Genomic DNA, 18,698 nt, shown 5'->3' on the forward strand with positions numbered 1-18,698 from the left:
ATTTGTATTTGATTACTTAGAGTCAGGTTCATTTCTCTTTAGAGTCCATAAAAGTTTTCTTTCAAGATTAAATGGGGGCTAGATACACTTAAATCTCTGAAGCTTTGTTTCTAAAATGCCAGTGAGTTTCTTTGTTGGTGCATTTCAGATGTATGATAACATAGCGTCCTTGAGGTTTCAGGACGGTGATAGTGATGTGAAAATTGCAACAGCCATGATTTCAGCTGAAGGGGAGGTGATGGAGTTCCGGCAGGCTGTAGCTGCAGAAGGCAGAGTGGAGAACTGGATGACAGCAGTGCTAGCAGAAATGAGACGAACGAACAGACTCCTCACTAAGGAAGCTATTTTTCGATACTGTGAAGATAGAAGCAGGTGAAACAATCAGTGTCAAGGATAACACAAATACCTTACACACTATTATGAGCCTGTAGCAATATAGAAAAATAAAGACTTAAATTTTTAATGTTTACACAATTTAGCCTGTATTTCTGTATGTGGAGGGATATGAATACATGCATATGTAGTATTTTAACTGACCAGAAAAAATTGTGTTATCTATTGTATGTAATTTCCTAAGTCTTGAGTTTTTATTTTTACTGTTGTGTGCACAGTATGTTTTTCTCACTATGAATTCCACTTGGCAATCTTTACACATGAAATAGGCAGCTTTTCTATCGGAGTATTTCCTAGGCTTTTGAAATACAACAACATACCTTAACAGAATTCTGTACATGTCTGTAGAGTTTGGCTCATGTTGCAGTTGTTGCAGAAATAGAAGGAAATTCTTTTTTTTTCTTTTTTTTCCTGTCCTGCTCAGTTACTTAGAATAAACAGTAACTCAGACTCCCTCACTATGTGTATTTCCCATAGAGTTGATTGGATGTTACTCTACCAAGGCATGATGGTGCTGGCTGCTAATCAGGTGTGGTGGACTTGGGAGGTAGAGGATGTCTTTCGGAAAGTGAAGAAGGGAGAAAAACAGGCAATGAAACTTTATGCTAAAAAAATGCATAAGCAAATTGATGACCTCGTTACCCGCATTACAATGCCTTTGAGCAAAAATGACAGGAAAAAATACAACACTGTTCTCATTATTGATGTCCATGCCAGAGACATTGTTGATACATTCGTAAGAGACAGGTAAACACTGCCCCCCAACCTACTGAGAAAATACCAAATGCATAAATTTTATTTCCATCCTTTTACCTCATGTGAGCAAGTGTCTCTCGTGTAGCATTCTGCAGGCTCAGGAGTTTGAATGGGAAAGCCAGCTGCGTTTTTACTGGGACCGAGAGCCAGATGAACTGAATGTGCGGCAGTGCACAGGCACATTTTCATATGGTTATGAGTATATGGGTTTGAATGGACGTCTTGTGATCACCCCGCTTACAGATCGTATTTATCTTACACTCACACAGGTATATGTTCAAGGAGTTTTTTACTAACAAACCCTTTTAAAATACACTTCTAGGCAATCACATAATTGTTTTATTGCCACTTTCTGTTATCTTCTAGATGCCAGTTCTGAGGCTAGTATATTTGAAACCAGTTGTGATGTCCTTCTAGCCTGATTGCATCAAAGAAAATATAGAATGAATTCACAGAAAAAATTTAAGGCTTTTTGTGCCCAAGGGTTCACTTGTGATTTTGCTACTAACCTAATATAAATGTAATCCAAGCTTTGCTTTGCTTTTTGGTCTGTCTCCAAAGGCTTTATCAATGTTTTTGGGAGGAGCACCAGCAGGGCCAGCAGGTACAGGGAAAACAGAAACAACCAAGGATCTGGCCAAAGCACTGGGCTTGCTGTGTGTAGTGACAAACTGTGGAGAAGGCATGGATTTCAAAGTAAGAGTTAAAGATCTGTGTTCTCTGATAAAGTTCCAGTTACTGCTCTTTTTCACTGCCCAGGATAAGGACATATTCTGAACATCTGCATAAGTACCTCCCTTAGAGATACCAGATTGATAATGAAATACAGTAAGAAATGTCTATTTTGAATAAATTCCTGAAGGAATTTCAGGTACTTTCAAGCAGGGGAGCAATGACTAGATGATATGTGTATAAGCTCATCATAGGCAATCTGCGCTTGGCAAGTAATTATTGCAAGACCTTATGACTGATTGCTAGCTCCTGCATATATAAATATCCAGAGATTTTACCCAGTAGCATACTCCAAAGTTTGTTGCCGCTGAATGTTTTATATATTCATTGCTGAGAAGTTTTTCTTGTTCTTGTTAGGCAGTTGGCAAAATTTTCTCTGGTCTCGCCCAGTGTGGAGCTTGGGGATGCTTTGATGAATTCAATCGTATCGATGCTTCCGTGCTTTCAGTCATTTCTTCTCAGATTCAGACTATTCGAAATGCTTTAATGAATCAGTTGAAAACATTTCAGGTAAACATTAAAAAAGAAGAGTAATTGTGAAGGCTGATCTTGTTCTTGAGGCCAAGATTCAGGGTTAGACCCCATCATTAGATCAAAGGGCTGCTTCTTCTGTAATTCATTTGTGCTGAACATTTCAAACTCCAGAGTATATACTCTCTGTTTCAGAGATGTTAAATCCTTGCTGATTTCCTAATCCTTTGCTAGGTTCTTCCTTTGTGAAGTGGGATAATAGTAAGCTAAATAGGACAATAGTAAGTAAATGGGATAATACTGTAGTAGTAATTAGGAAGAGGAGTAACTTAAGTTGATGTGGATTGTGAGGCTTTATTTACTGATGTTTATTGGAATTCAAAACCCTCAGACAGAAAATTTGATAAGTGTGAAATGTCTTGATGTTTATATCCAAGATACATTCATCCCACTGTTTGTATCTGGATGACTATCTAAAGGTGAATATTTAACATGTTGTCTTAAGTAGGTGCCCCAGTATTGCTAGTTTTCTCTTTGAGCAAATAGTGCTACTTATTTCAATTCCAAATACACGTTGTTCTAATGTTTTCTTATGCCTTTAGTTTGAAGGACAGGAAATTACCCTTGATAGCCGTATGGGCATTTTTATTACGATGAATCCTGGTTATGCTGGCCGGACTGAGCTCCCTGAGTCTGTCAAAGCTTTGTTCAGGCCTGTGGTTGTAATTGTACCAGATCTTCAGCAAATCTGTGAAATCATGCTCTTTTCTGAAGGGTTCCTTATGGCAAAGGTAAGAAAATCTTATTGCTACCCATACTTATGTACACACCTATGTATGCATGGCCAGTGTTCGGCTGCGTCTTACGCATTTGTGATTCTCTAACTTAAATCTCAAACAGATCCTTGCCAAAAAGATGACAGTGCTATACAAGCTGGCAAAGGAACAGCTTTCTAAACAACATCATTATGATTTTGGACTGCGGGCCCTTAAGTCAGTGTTGGTGATGGCTGGAGAACTGAAAAGAGGATCAGCAGACCTCAGTGAGGTAGATTTGCTACTTAGTTACCCTGAGCAGATAATCTTTTTCATTAGGAAGAGGATGTGTTTACACATCTGCTGTAGTTTGTCTGCATTGGAAATAGGAGCACTGGTGTTATTTGTCTTATTATTTCAGTTTGTTCTTACTGAGTTTCATCATGCGCTCTGCCAGCAAATTACCATCAGAGCTCCGGTCGAAGTAGGGAAATCTATAGAAAATGAGATATTTTACTTCTTGTTAAGTCCAGGATTCAAATAGCCAGATGAATGTCTCTGGATGAATAGTGAAAGCTGTTTTTTGAACAGTCAGTGCTCCAGTCATGCAGTTGTTAATTGTGTAGCTCAGTGAAAGTTTTTCAATACTGCATTGCTTTTTATGGCTTTCTTTTACACCTATTTTTTATTGCTATATGTATGGTTGTGATACCCAGTTGCCTAGCAAAATTCTTATTCAAATTTTTTCTTAAAAACTTGGAGACAGCTGAATGAAACTCTCCTGTGAAGTTATGTACAGATGCACATTGCAGGTTGGCAGGAAGTTGGCATCTAACTGATGCTCTCAAGGGGACTACAGAACTTGGGTATGTTCGTAAAACAGTTGGTTATTTTACAATCAAATCAGGGAAGCTGTGGTGTGGGCCACTCCAGCCATTTGGCATTTGGTTAACATGGTAGAAAAAGGCAGTGTATTATTCTTAGCTATTGGTCTGCTTATTCCTCATAAGTAACCTTTGTTTCCACTAGTAACTGATGCCAAGGAAACTCTCAAAGCTGCACTGAAGTAATCAGGCAATAGTTTTTAGAGATGTTTGAAATAATTACTACATATTAGATAATTGGTTAACTATTTGGTAAAGATTGATTCTGCTATGTTTTGTCTAGGAAATTGTACTGATGAGAGCTCTACGAGACATGAATCTTCCTAAATTTGTGTTTGAAGATGTACCTCTCTTCCTTGGCTTAATCTCTGACCTGTTTCCTGGCCTGGATTGCCCTCGTGTCCGCTACCCTAACTTTAATGATGCTGTAGAACAAGTGCTGGAAGAAGGGGGTTATATTGTTTTACCAGTCCAGGTATAAAAAATGTTAATTGCTTGAGTTTTTGTTGTAAACATTAGGCTGGATATGCATTGCTGCAGTCTAGAGTGGCTCCAGGAAAGCTTAGCTGATATAGACCAGCTGCTGATCTTGTCCATAGAAGAATTATGGACAGCAGTCTATGGATTCAATATTTATTTTTCAGGTGGATAAAGTAGTTCAGATGTATGAGACGATGTTAACTCGTCACACTACAATGGTAGTTGGACCTACTGGAGGTGGCAAGTCAGTTGTCATTAATGCTTTGTGCCAGGCCCAAAATAAGTGAGTATAGAATTTGATGCATGGAAATCAGGTTGTAAAATGGCATAGACTGCTTTATTCAGCCTTGTGTAGTCATGACAGGATCAATAGCTGATCATAATATTTGCTTGGGTTAACATGAGATGGTGTTGTGTCATTTTAATATTGCTTTTCTTGCTGTATCTTTAGGCTGGGATTATTGACAAAGCTTTACACACTGAACCCTAAAGCTATGAGTGTGACTGAGCTTTATGGGATCCTTGACCCTACCACACGAGACTGGACAGATGGAGTCCTGTCAAACATTTTTCGGGACATCAACAGGCCTACTGACAAGAAAGAGCGAAGGTAGACAGCTAGAAATCATTGTGATGATTTTTAGATACTGAGTTTTACATCCTTTTTTTTTTTTTTAATATTTGATACTGCACTGTTTAAAAAACAAATGCTAAATAAATAGAAAGTGTCTAGGGGTCTTTCTGTCTTCTGTGAGTTTCTAGCCTCAGTGAGATGGATGGAAACTATGGAATTATAAAAAATGAATGGGAGGCTTCAAAACACCTGGCCTGACATTGACGCCATTGATGGCACATCCGAATTCTGAAATATGTTAGTAAAATCAGAGATTAGTCAGTGCCCCTTGGCTCCTGTATCCACAGGTACATACTGTTTGATGGAGATGTGGATGCTCTCTGGGTTGAAAACATGAATTCTGTCATGGATGACAACAAGTTATTGACCTTGGCAAATGGGGAGCGGATTAGACTTCAGTCGCACTGTGCTTTGTTGTTTGAGGTAAGTAATAACTGTACTGTTAAAAAATGGGAAAGTTTAGATACAGATGGGTCTACAAAGCCTGAAAAGCAATTACTGTGGCTGTTCTTTGTTTAAGTGTATGATTATCTTGTGTGATTATTTTATAGGTTGGTGACTTACAGTATGCATCTCCTGCCACAGTATCCCGCTGTGGAATGGTCTTTGTAGATCCTAAAAATCTGAAATATAAGCCCTACTGGCAGAAGTGGATCCAAGAAAGAGGAAATGAGGTGGGAATTTCTGCACTTGTTCAGAGAGTATGTGTATTAAATACTGAACCGTAGACAGCTGTAAAAAAAACCCCACTTTGTAAAGGCAGTCTGATTTTCTGACAACAGATCTAATGACTAGGCTTGCAGTAGAGGACTAAAGAGAGTTCCCAGCTTTTCTAACTTCTGGTTGTTTCTGAGAAGTGAAGAACCAAGAAATCATTTTACCTGATCTCCAAAGATTTAACAGTGAGATTGCTTAGGTCCTTGTTTCTTAAAATTTAGATTAAAAACTCAAGTCCACAGAGAGCTGGAGTAAGACAACTTAGTTGCTAGCACCTGATGAATGCAGATCCTCACCTGCTGAAAACCCAGTCCATACAACAGTGTCACATTTCTTCATGTGAGTGTACCCTGTCTTTGGTAGAAGTGATTCCTTCAAGAACAATCATACTTGGTCAGCCAGGTATTGATGGGAAGCTCTGCTGTCAAAAATTGGCTTTCCAGGTGTCTGTGTGCTGAATTATTGTCTTTTTCATTCCTCAGCAAGAGAGAATTGAATTGAATCGTCTCTTTCAAAAATATGTGCCCTGCCTTATTGATATGATTGTAGAGGGAATTGTGAATGGCAGACATGGAGAAAGGCTGAAGACCATTGTTCCTCAAACAGATTTAAATATGGTAAGAAATAGAGATAAAGGTTGAAAAAGTTTATCTAAAAAGAGAAATGGAATGATGGAGAGAGTAAAAACCTCCCAAAGAATGCACAGGAGTAGAGTTGGTGCTGAAAGGTCAGTTTGCTAGGGATGAGCACCAAAAGACAAAAGACACAGTCCATTCCTAACAATGCTCTTCTCCTGTCATTAAACGCCTGTAAGGACAAAAGATCAGCAAACACTCGAACACCTGAAAACATATTAAGAGTTTTCATGCATCTGAATGGTAATTCAGTTTTGTCTTGTTTTACCACAGGTGGTGCAGTTGACTGTGATGCTGGAAGCTCTAGTTGTGGTACAGCCTGATGATCCTGATGTTCTGGAGTGTTTCTTCTTGGAAGCTTTGTATTCCTCCTTAGGTGCTGCTCTTCTTGAAGCTGGGAGAATTAAATTTGATGAAAATGTTAAACGTCTTTCCTGCATGTCTACTGTTCATGATGACAACATCCTGGCTAAGCCAGGGGAGCTGCCAGGTAGGATCTTGTCATAATTTAGTCTGAATCCCATTGATTGTGTTAGAAAAGTGTTAGTTTCCACGAAGGCAGAACATTGTTCTTCTTCCAACTAGCTATCCTGGCTGCAAAATATGCTCTCTGAAGGACTGTTACTGAAAACCACGTAGAGATACTGATGTTAAATGACTCTCAGCTACTGGTCTGTCCTCACAGAACAGTACTTTTCTATGCCAAGCTGAAGAGATAAACAGTGAAAGTAAAAATAAAATGTGAAAGGAAAGCCAGTGGAAGGTGCTTAAAAAGCAGTAGTGTGATCCAAGTGCTGGACTAGGAGAATTTTGATTGATGTCTTACTGGGTTAAATGACAATTAAGCAGAACACAGTGTTGCCAAACTTTGTCCAGAATCTTACCCTTCCGTTTTACTTCAATCAGATTATTTTCTTATGAAATATTTCAGTGTCCTAGAAAACCTCCAGTTGCTTAATGGTTTGCAGGTCAGCTGCCAACTTTGTATGACTTTCATTTTGATGGATTTCAAAAAAAGTGGGTACCTTGGATGAAACTTGTTCCTGAATATATCCATAAGCCTCAAGTGAAATTTCTTGACATTCTAGGTGAGTGTGAGATAAAATACGGTGATGATATGCCTTTAATTTATAATGTGCCACCACTGAGTGCGTGGCACTTAACATGAGTTGTTGTTTTTCTGTACTGAAGGTCATCCACTCAGGTTCGGTTTCTTGTGATGGCACAAATCAATTTCTTTAATGTTCTTGTCATAGTAGTTTAGCAGGATTAGAGTTGATATTTACAGCACTGTGTAATAAAGAAATGAGGAAAGGATGAAAAGCTTGTTTCAGATAATAAGGCTTACTAGGAGCTAACAATGCCTTTTATAAGCCAGAACAGCAGAAGATTCACAGTCTGCTCTACCAGAAACTCGAGGAAAAATTTCAGCTTCATGGTTCAGGTACTTGGTAGATAAAAATTACATTCTTAAGGCCATTATTGGTTGTTACTTCAAGCACTGTATAATGGTGACAGGTGCTTTTCATAGTTAAGGACAAATTAAGCCAGGTTACTTTATATTAATACTTCAGCAAGCACAGGTTAACTTCATTGACACAAGAGATAATTATATGATCTCTAAAGTTGCTCCTAATGGCAGGCTATTGACATAGAAAAAAAATTAATCTTTTTAGAGTTCTGGGAAAATGCTTATCATCCAAGTAAATCCTGATTATATCCTTGAAATAAGGATTAAATGGAGCTTAGCCAGTCCATGACACTCCTATATGGAAGATAACTTATTTTTTAATGTATCTACAGGAGAAAAGATGCCAATGATAAAACCTGAAAAGAGACAGTTGAGCAATTAAATTTTTCTTTCAACATTGTTAGTGAGTTGATATTTCAGATTACGTCTTTGTGCAACTGCATGCTAATACCTTGAGAGTCTGATCCAGCACTATTCTATAAATATAAATCCCCCAGCTGTACTGCATTTTAATTTAACCTGCTATCATATTCATGATCTTTTTCAGTGCCTACAGTGGATACAACACGCACTACTTGGTTGCTAGAACAGATGGTAAAAATAAAACGCCCAGTTGTTCTTGTAGGTGAATCGGGTACATCTAAAACAGCAACTACACAAAACTTCCTAAACAATCTGAACAAAGACCTTAATGTATGTATGAGGCATTTTGCCTTGTTTGTAAAGCTGCATTTTCATTCTTTGTCCTTGTGTTAAATTTGCATTGTGAAGCCTGAGTCTGTGGGTAGCAATATTGACTTTAGTAATGTGACTGCAAGCTGCAGACCCAACGTGTGTGAATGGTCTGAGAATCCTTCAGGATCAAAGATGTTATGGTTTGTTCTACCATATACAGATTCAATTTTATGAAGTAAATATGTATTATCGAAGTGCTAAGAATGGGATTACTTTTCTTTGTCATCAGTAATTCAAGTGAAAAAATGGGCCAGAGAAGTGTTTCCTGTATGTCTGACAGTCTAATATAAAGAATATTTTTTGAATGCTCTAGTTAAAAACAGAACAGGTAAAAATCCATTCCTATCCATTTCCTCCCCTTTGCAGCTGCTGCTAGTGATTAACTTTTCTTCTCGTACAACATCAATGGACATTCAGAGAAACCTAGAGACAAATGTAGAGAAACGAACTAAAGACACTTATGGCCCTCCTATGGGAAAACGTCTCATTGTTTTCATGGATGATATGAATATGCCAAGGGTAAGCTGCCAATAGTTTGCAAGGTAGTATAGAAACATTTGGGGTGGCACTGGTGTGGTCCCTTCATACACAGATCCAAAGAATCACAAGTCAAGGAGATTCATAGTAAGTACATAACTGGATTTCAGCTTAGGATCTTCAGAAGCGTTGGACTTGTGTGCAGTAAGGGGTGTTTCTGTCTGTTACGGTATTTATCCTATATATAAAAGATGCTGTTGGATCATTTCTTTATGCCATTAAAATAATGTTTCTGTGGCCTGATGTTGCCTGCAGGTTGTGTATTGTAGAAACCCTCCCCTTCTCTTTACAAATGGGGCAAAAGAGTATGTATGCATTTAGTTTATCTCAGAGTAGAGATGCTTTTCCCATAGGAGACATTGGAATGAATGTTCACAATTGGTGCTAGAGCTTTACAAACTCCTTATAATGTTCGCCTGAGTATGGAGCACAATATTTCCACATTTATAGCAGTAATTGGCATGCTGATGTACTGTGCTCTAAATATCTTGACTCTTTTGTATTACGAAGGTTGATGAGTATGGCACACAGCAACCCATTGCCCTGTTGAAGCTGCTGCTAGAAAAAGGTTTCTTGTACAACCGTGGTAAGGAGATGAACTGTAAACTTCTTCGAGACCTGGATTTTATTGCTGCCATGGGGAAAGCTGGAGGAGGTCGGAATGAAGTTGACCCTAGGTTCATCTCACTCTTCAGTGTTTTTAACATACCTTTTCCTTCTGAGCAATCACTGAATTTGATCTATGCCTCCATCCTGAAAGGCCACACTGCGGTAATTTCACTTTTTTTAAAGGATTGCTCAACAGTTTTATTATTTTTAAATAGACATTTATTTCTGTGTTATCGCAACACCTGAAATCTTCTGTTATCAGGCTTTCTTATATTTAGAACCTCGTGCAAACCTTTCCCTTCCTCTTCTCTTTCTCATTGGGTTACACAGTTTTGATAAATTCTTGAGTAATGTGTAAACATTCCAGTCAGCAGATAATTTATAAACCTGGTGCTTTTCATAGGTTGAAACCTGTGAATGATTTGGTTATAGTTCCTGTAACCAAATACCCAAAAGTCAGCAAAGTCTTTCCTGAATGACACTGAAAAATTTAATATAATGCAGTAGATTGTATTACTAGCCAGTAACCTGGAACATTATGTAAGAAAAGAGCAGTTTATCTTTTCTGCTATAGAAGTGCTGTGGAAATTCCAGTCATGGAGTTTGATGTTATCTTCAGCACTGTGCAAGCTCAGGAGTGAAGCTGGGGCCTGCCCAAAACATTTAACTGCATGATGTTCATACTATGGAGGAATAGGAATTTCTGAAAATGTTTGTCCTCAGTTATTTGAAATATACCAAAAAAACTGGAAAGCAGAGTATGTTTAATAGCATTGAGTTCTCTCTGGGCAGTCTCATGAAAACACTTCTTTCTCGTGTTTGCAGATGTTTAATGAGTCTATATCAACCATCTCTGACAAGATTACTGTGTGTACTTTGGAGCTTTATAAAAGGATTATTTGTGACCTACCCCCTACTCCTTCCAAGTTCCATTACATTTTTAACCTGCGGGATCTTTCCAGGGTCTATAATGGACTTGTTCTTACAACTCCAGAGAGGTAAGAATAGAAAAATTGTCTTCAGCGGTCCTACGCCTATTTATAGTGGATGAATCTAGGTGAGGATGATGTAATTTGGTACATGAAATCAGTCACATTTGGTCATTTTTCATTAAATCTTCACCATAATGAGAAAATGTTCAGGAACATCGTAAACTGTGATCTTACTCTTGATGACAAACACTAATGCATTAGTCTTTCTTAAATAAGATATCCAGGGTAAAAATTCAAGCAAATCAGTTACTATGAAAAGAAAAAACCCCAAAAGAGTAAAAAAAGTCAATCTAGAATTTGGTCAGTGTTATTAACCATATGGCCTTAAGAATCATGGCAGCTCATTTGGTGCAGTCTGATATTTCATTGTTAATTCAGGTTTCAAACAGTGACCCAGATGGTGAGAGTTTGGAGAAATGAGTGCCTGAGGGTTTTCCATGACAGGCTGATTAATGAAGCAGACAAAGCATTGGTGAGTAATTTCTTTCAATTTTTAGTAGTCACTGACTATAACTATGGCAACTAATTTGTAACAGCAACATTACCAACTGTTGCACTCAGGTCTTGCAGACAGACTGCAGACTTGTCTAACCTCTGTGTTGCTCTGTTAATTTAAATCATGTCCCATGGAGTTTTCTTTTCTAAAATAAAGTGACTACGGCAGACTAAGTGAGCAGATCTGCTGAAGGAATGGAAAGTGTCACTTGGTTTGCCTGTCCAGGAAAATTGGTTAGCAGTGGCACAGGTGACAAAGTGTGAGAGTAGTGCAGGGGAAAACTCAGGAAATCACTTCAAGTCAGTATTTTCCTTTAGGAAAGATTGTATCAGAATGTGACTATACAGTCAAGTAGGAAAAAGAAGGATGAGAGCTGAGTCCTTAAACAATGGATTCATTTTTTTCTGTTATGCAAACTGGAATATGCTGCAAATTATATCTTAAAACATGAGAGAGTGGTGCCAGTTTTACACCTTGAGATTAGGAGAGGAATTGGGGTAAAGTTTACTTACATATAAGCAACTTGTGAAGCAACTTGCTTAGATGAAAAGAGGTAGATTAAGATGCCTTCAGATTTTTCTGCTTAAAACTTTCTCCTCTTATATACAAAGATACATTTCCAGCTCCAATTTCACAACTCAGAATAATTGTATCACAACTTTTCTGTATTTGTACATTCATTCAGACTTAAAAGATTTGTGAGAAATCTTAGTGGTAAGACATCTATGAATGCTGAGGAGGAAGGTTTATTAATATAATATTTACACCAATATATGAGAAGGTATTTTTTTAACAGTCTTATCCTTTTCCGTCTTAAACTTCTGCAGTCCATTGGCTTGAATGGTTCTTGAACTGCCTGTTAGGCCATTATAGATCATACATAGAGCACAATAGGAGGCTGTGGTCTTTGGATCTTCTAGTGACATAAGTATCCCCTTGAAATCAGTCAGTATTTCAGCAAGAATCTGTATTATCACCCTTCTAAGTGTTACTGGATTTAGAATTGTCTGCTTTGTTGTGTTGCCTGACTCATTTCATATCCTTGAAGGTACAAGGTCATATAAAAAACCTGATTGAAGAGAATTTCAGAGATGACTTGGAGCAGGCCATGAGGGATCCTATTCTTTTTGGAGATTTCAGAATGGCACTGAATGAAGGAGAACCTCGTATTTATGAAGATATCCAAGACTACGATGCAGCAAAAGCTCTCTTTCAGGTAGTGTGCATCAGCTTGGAACTGTGCCTGATTCTGACTCTGTCAGAGGAATGGGCAGTAGCCTGCCTCAAACTGTAGGAAATCTGTTCTCTTTCTGCGTGCACATAGAATTTTATGTGCACTGTTACCCAGTTGGGGTCTGCAGTAATGAAAATTGAGGATCAGCTACAGGGTTGGCGGGTTTTTCCAACAGTTTATTTTCCCTGAGGGAGGGAAAAGGAATAATGCTGCTAAATGGGTTGTTATTTTATTAATTGTTTCATTGGTCTCCTAGTAACATTCTGTCCACCTTTCTCGCAGGAAATTTTGGAGGAATATAATGAAGTTAATACTAAAATGAACCTGGTTCTTTTTGATGATGCTTTGGAGCACTTAATCCATGTACATCGCATCATACGGATGGATCATGGGCATGCCCTGCTTATAGGAGTGGGAGGCTCAGGAAAGCAGTCTCTAACGAGACTGGCTGCCTATACAGCTAGATATGAGGTTAGTGACTCTGCATCTTTGCAGTGAAAGAAGACAAGGAAAGCAATATTGTGGTCAGGATTAAATTTGGCAGGGTGGATGTGGGTGGGTGGGAAGGGTGGGGGGAACACACTTCAGTAAAGATAAGATTGGGCTGGCATCTCTTCCCTGTGGGGAGAAAACCAGGATGAGGTGATTGCCAGGAGGTCTAAGATGATGACTGTGGGTGATCTGGGCAGGAAGCTGTTCAGTGCCTGAATCTGGGTTTTTGCACTGGGGACAGAGAACAAGGATAGGTTTGGCATAGAACAACTAATAGTCCCTAACTACTGCTTTTGTTACTTATCTGTATTATAGCAGCATTCCAATGCTGCTTGAGGAACTTTGTTGTGATTGATACTGTAATATTTCAGATAGGAAATGTTCTTCTCTTAGAGGTACTTTTAGCCTCTTACAGAGGCTTGAAAGGGAAGAAAAAGGAGGAAAAACACAAAGCAATTTTGACAATGCAATCCTGCAGGGTTGTACAAATGTAATTTTTAAAAAGAATGTAGTGCATGATTTTTTTGATACTTACACATTTACTGATGATAGGGGCCAAACCAAAACCCTTGATCCAGTCTAATCGAAATTCATACTTAGCATCATGTCTTGGGTCCATCTGTGTCTTCTCAGTATATGTTTGCATCCTTAGGTATTTGAGATCATCTTAAGTCGAGGATATGGAGAAAATAATTTCCGAGAAGATTTGAAAAATTTGTACCTGAAGCTGGGTATTGAGAACAAGTCAATGGTCTTCTTGTTTACAGATGCCCATGTAGCAGAAGAGAGTTTCCTTGAACTCATCAACAACATGTTAACTTCAGGTGGCACAGGCAGCCTCAATTACTCCCAATCAGTGTCTATTTGTGACTCATAATCTCAAGTGTACCCTTGATACAGCTATTACTGTTTCACCCTGTGTCCTTTGCTGCTTTAGTCAAACCTTTCAGGACTACCTGAAATGATCTTGGCCTTAATAATGGCTTTTTGGCATCTTCTTACAGTCATTTATATGTGTCTGGGAAGGCTATAGGCTTAATTCATGCTGATTGTGATGTTGCAGGAGTCTCAGATTTCTTCCAAGACTGAGGTATAACTTCAGCTGCATTTGGCCACAAACCCATCTTTTGTCCCATTGGCTTTTGAATAGCATTCACCTGAACTGCAGCAACTGCTTATATATGTATGTCCTAAAATATAGTTTAGTATCTTTCAGTGTATGCAGCAGCTGAAAATGAGCAGCAGCGGGCACTGTGTGACCACCCTTTCTTATAGAAGTTCCTACACAGTCTGATTTGAAATCAAATGTGTTAAATCTTATCCCTTTCCTTGGTCTAGTTTTCCCTGTTCCTGGTCTGCTTATCGCTGTCATTAGGTAACTTATGCAATATTTGCCATGTGACTGAGAGAATGAAAATGTGAACTAATGGTTTGTAGACACTAATGGATATTTTCTTTGCAGATTTAAAGCACTTCATATTCTTGTGACATTTTGTATGTGTTGCTGAAGCCCCCCCCAAAAAAAGAACTAATCATTCCTCTAAATCCCCTTGCATCATCCTAAGTACTCCCTCTCTATTTTCCGTGGGGCTGGGGCAGAGGAGGAGAAGCATAGAGAGATTAATAGGTTCATTCAAAACTACCCAGAATCATTTTTGCAGAACTAGGTTTAAAATTTGTGACTCTGGTTTCTCATCTGCCCTATCCCCAGCCCCATATGGTTTTCTCTTACTGGTTGTTCTCACTAGCATTCTTCTGTCCTTATGTTACAGGAATGGTGCCAGCCCTTTTTCCAGATGATGAAAAAGACACCATACTAAGTCAGATCGGAGATGAAGCTACTAAAGCTGGCATGAACCCAGCTAAAGAGAGTGTCTGGCAATATTTTGTAAACAAATGTGCAAGCAACCTTCACATTGTCCTGGGAATGTCCCCAGTGGGTGAAAGTCTGAGAACGTGGTGCAGAAATTTCCCAGGTATCAACTGTACACACTGCTTAGTCCCTTCCCTGCGAAATACAGGTTTGCAGGCAAGAGAAAAATCTCCAGTGGATACTCAGAGATGTCTGGCAGCTAAAGCTAAGCAGAGCAGGTTTCATAATTAAGGATCTGGAGTGCATGATTTTTTTTTTCCAGTTAATTACCACGTATCAGTGAGTATTATTGATTAGCATTTACCAGATCAGTTCATTTTCCAGCCGAACAGCTAGAAATCAATTGGTCATCCTCACTGAACTGGAAATATACTGCCTATGTCTGCAGCCTCTCTTCTGTAGTTTACAGAATGTGTGGTATTAAATAATTATGAAACTAGGATGGTGCTAAGAGAAACATTTTTGTACCCAAAGCCAAAAAAAGGGCATGGTGAGAGGGACACCCATTGAGAGAAAAAACACCTGAGTCTGGTGAATCCTGTGCTTCAGCACGTGGCTGAAAGAAGTCCTGGGAGACTGAAGAGACATGTGAAAGATAGTTATGGGTGGGAATCCTAATCCAGGCATTAAAATACCTTGTTGCAGCTCTTGATTGCATGCTGTAGAATGGTACAGCCTAAAGGAAAGTACAATGGGGTTAGCAGGGCACAGGTGCAAAGTTGATTGTTTACTATCAAAATGGAAATATTGACTTTGTGGTAAATTTTGTTGCTAAGCAGGAGTCAAATAAGACAGATACTGCAGATTCGTGATGCAAATAAAGTTAAGCATGGGACTGCCTGGCAGGTTAGGGTCTAGTTTTACAAAGGAATTTTTCAGATAACGCTATCCTTTTATTTTAAGGTCTTGTCAACAACACTGGTATTGACTGGTTCTTGCCCTGGCCCCCCCAGGCCTTGTATGCTGTTGCACAATCCTTTGTCGGTATGTAAAAAGTCAGTATTTTAACCCATTAACCCTTGGGATAGCCTAAGAAATATATTCTTTACTTTGCAGTTACTATAGATGTCTAATTTGATTTCCCATTGTGCTTTTTACGCTGAGCCTAAATGGTTTATGCAAAATCCCAGTCAAAAAATGTTTTTGGATGGAAGTTTCTTACTCAAATAGATTTAAAAAATTGCTGAAATTCAAGTTCCCAACTCTGCGGACAATGTGGCATGCACACCATCTTGCTTTTTGCCCGAGAAAGCAGACTTTTTTTGTGCCTGGCTTAGATGTACGTAAGCAAGATGGTAATTGGCATACTCTTAAAAAAACCTGAAACCTTTGAATTTGTCATTTCTTCTGCCCAATTTTAGGAAATAACACACGCATCCCATCAGAGAACTCCAAGTCAGTGATTGAGCACATGGTCATAGTGCATGAATCCGTAGGGGATTTCAGCAAGAGGTTTCTGCAGAAACTGAGACGTAGAAACCATGTTACACCAAAGAATTACCTTGATTTTATCCATACTTACTCAAAATTGCTGGAGGAGAAAAACGAGTTCATTTTAGGTAAGACTATGTAGATGTTTTTTACTTAAGTGATTTAAATATTTTTAAAAGAAAAAAAAGTTGTGGCGAGAATCCCACATATTACCCACATTATGCAAATAACATTTTATCAGTACTATCTCAAATGCTGTGCTGGCGTCTGGTTTTGACATTGGACCAATATCCTGGCCACATGTGAATGTTCGGTCTGTCTGTCAAATGGTGGGCTTTCCTCAAATTCTTTTGTGCATGAACCTGAGCCAAAATCTCCAAACCAGACAATCCTTTGCTTGGAGAAGAGCCTGATTACATCTAATACCAGCTCAGCCTAGCTCTAGGTTTGACATTCTGCCTCAAGCAGTAATTCTTATTCATACTTCAGTGGGCACTGAAATATATAAAGAGAATAAAACATGAACAATGTAATATGGAAAGCAAGTTGTGGCACAGGGCCACTATGTGGCAGCTCAAGTGACATTAACGCCATCTTGGGTGGGAGGCTTAGGAAAAGAAAAATCTCTCACAGTCCTTTTCCTTTCATAGCCGAGGTTGCCTTGCTGCAAAGTGCACTTATAAGGATATTTACCTGCTGTGTGATAGTACACAATCAATGAATCACTAACATTTCTCCCTTTTTTTCTACCTAGCACAATGTAAACGGTTGGATGGGGGCTTAGTTAAACTGAAGGAAGCTAGTATACAGCTGGTTGAGCTGAACAAGAAACTTGCTGAGCAAAAGGTTGTGCTAGCAGAAAAATCAGCTGCTTGTGAGGCTTTGTTACAAGAGATTTCAGCAAACACAGAAGTAGGTAGGTAGTTTACAACTACTGAAGTGTCCCACGGGCTAAGCAAGGCTCACATAGTTGTGTTAGGTTGGAAGACCTTCTAAGAGCTCCAGCTGCTTCTAGAGGTAACCCTCTTGTTCCATCTGTGCTGATCTAATGATGTCATGCTGAAAGAGTAGGTCCCCTATCTTGCCCAGATTGCCACCTTTGCTATATATTTGACCTACAGTACTTCACACAACTCAATACTGTGTTCACCTACCCTTGTCTTCCCTTTCCAAGGTGTAGAGCATAACGTGGGAAAGAGGCATTAGCAAGACAGGGACCTTCTGATTCAGAAAATTACTATTAGAGGAAAAACAGAGGGAAGCATGGGAGGAAAAGAGATTATGTGTGCTGTTTTGTGGTACACTAACAGTGTTCCTAACCTGTAAACATTGGCAACATAAAGGTACTGAGTTGATGGTAATTTCTGATTGACAGCCAAGAGCAAATCTATATCAGTATATGTTCTGTATACAAATTTGAATGATCCATTTATGGTCCTGCCTTTACAATTCCTAGCTGAGGAGAAGAAAAAACTGGCTGAAGAAAAAGCTGTGGAGATACAGGAACAGAATAAGATTATTGCTATGGAGAAGGCAGCTGCTGAGACAGCTTTGGCTGAAGTCATGCCTATTTTAGAAGCTGCCAAACTGGAGCTTCAGAAGCTTGACAAGTCTGATGTTACTGAGATCAGGTGACTCATTTGGATGTACAGTAGCATAAACTCTTGGAAATTCACTGAAAGACCCTTGTTTGCAGGGTCTGAGCCTTAGCCTCACCTTTCTCACCTGCATGTGTGTGAGTGAAGGTCAGGACATCAGTCATCCAGGTACAGAGGTCGCAACAAAATCCCCTGATTCCTAGCTCAGTACTTCCCCTCAAGCCTGTTTTTTCAGTCCGTTGTTTAATGTGTTCCCCATATTTCTCTACCCTGTGTCTGATGCACTAGAAACTGCTATGGTTTTTGCCTGAGCAGTGGCTGTCCAAAGCCCTTCATTCCTCCTCTGTTTTATTCTATGTGAACAGGAACACATACCACTTATTTATCAGGGATGCTTTGATAGCATGAAAATGTATTTCTCTGCTGAATTAACTTCTCCCTGTGTTTTTATAATACATCTTGTATTTGGGGAAAGATATAAAAGCACATCCAGTCCTTGGCTCTCCCCGAAATAGCAACAGCTGTCCCTTCCCTGCCACTTATTTAGTTTCCTTTCTCTCGTAGATTTCTGGATTCTTCCTGTACTGCTTGTCCCAATGGACAGCTGCTTCACTGCCCTAGGGAAGAATATCATGGGTCAGGATTTTAGGCCTTCCACTGTCGAAATCCTATAGTATTTCATTGATAAAATTGTCTGAATACAAAAATTGGTTTTGAGCTTTTGACTATTTAATAATTTCTTGTCTGGCCTGGGTTATCTTTTTCACTTTGTG

General features: G+C 39.0%; 1 protein-coding gene across 1 annotated transcript in view; it reads left to right on the top strand.

Moving 5' to 3' along the window:
- DNAH10 (dynein axonemal heavy chain 10) overlaps nt 1-18,698 on the top strand; it is a 57,165-nt gene that overhangs the window by 22,062 nt on the left and 16,405 nt on the right. The window contains exons 30-57 of the mRNA XM_075041421.1: nt 149-372; nt 871-1,140; nt 1,235-1,418; nt 1,711-1,845; nt 2,239-2,391; nt 2,955-3,143; nt 3,253-3,399; nt 4,275-4,466; nt 4,636-4,754; nt 4,923-5,081; nt 5,393-5,528; nt 5,657-5,779; nt 6,305-6,439; nt 6,731-6,947; nt 7,426-7,545; nt 8,476-8,621; nt 9,030-9,182; nt 9,711-9,971; nt 10,635-10,807; nt 11,180-11,273; nt 12,346-12,513; nt 12,814-13,002; nt 13,676-13,847; nt 14,796-14,999; nt 15,800-15,880; nt 16,258-16,455; nt 17,082-17,243; nt 17,784-17,958. Of these exons, the coding sequence (XP_074897522.1) occupies nt 149-372; nt 871-1,140; nt 1,235-1,418; nt 1,711-1,845; nt 2,239-2,391; nt 2,955-3,143; nt 3,253-3,399; nt 4,275-4,466; nt 4,636-4,754; nt 4,923-5,081; nt 5,393-5,528; nt 5,657-5,779; nt 6,305-6,439; nt 6,731-6,947; nt 7,426-7,545; nt 8,476-8,621; nt 9,030-9,182; nt 9,711-9,971; nt 10,635-10,807; nt 11,180-11,273; nt 12,346-12,513; nt 12,814-13,002; nt 13,676-13,847; nt 14,796-14,999; nt 15,800-15,880; nt 16,258-16,455; nt 17,082-17,243; nt 17,784-17,958 (4,679 nt within the window). The remainder of the gene's footprint in view (nt 1-148; nt 373-870; nt 1,141-1,234; nt 1,419-1,710; nt 1,846-2,238; nt 2,392-2,954; nt 3,144-3,252; nt 3,400-4,274; nt 4,467-4,635; nt 4,755-4,922; nt 5,082-5,392; nt 5,529-5,656; nt 5,780-6,304; nt 6,440-6,730; nt 6,948-7,425; nt 7,546-8,475; nt 8,622-9,029; nt 9,183-9,710; nt 9,972-10,634; nt 10,808-11,179; nt 11,274-12,345; nt 12,514-12,813; nt 13,003-13,675; nt 13,848-14,795; nt 15,000-15,799; nt 15,881-16,257; nt 16,456-17,081; nt 17,244-17,783; nt 17,959-18,698) is intronic.

The sequence above is a fragment of the Buteo buteo genome, chromosome 11, assembly GCF_964188355.1.
Source record: "Buteo buteo chromosome 11, bButBut1.hap1.1, whole genome shotgun sequence".
NCBI classification, from domain to species: domain Eukaryota; kingdom Metazoa; phylum Chordata; class Aves; order Accipitriformes; family Accipitridae; genus Buteo; species Buteo buteo.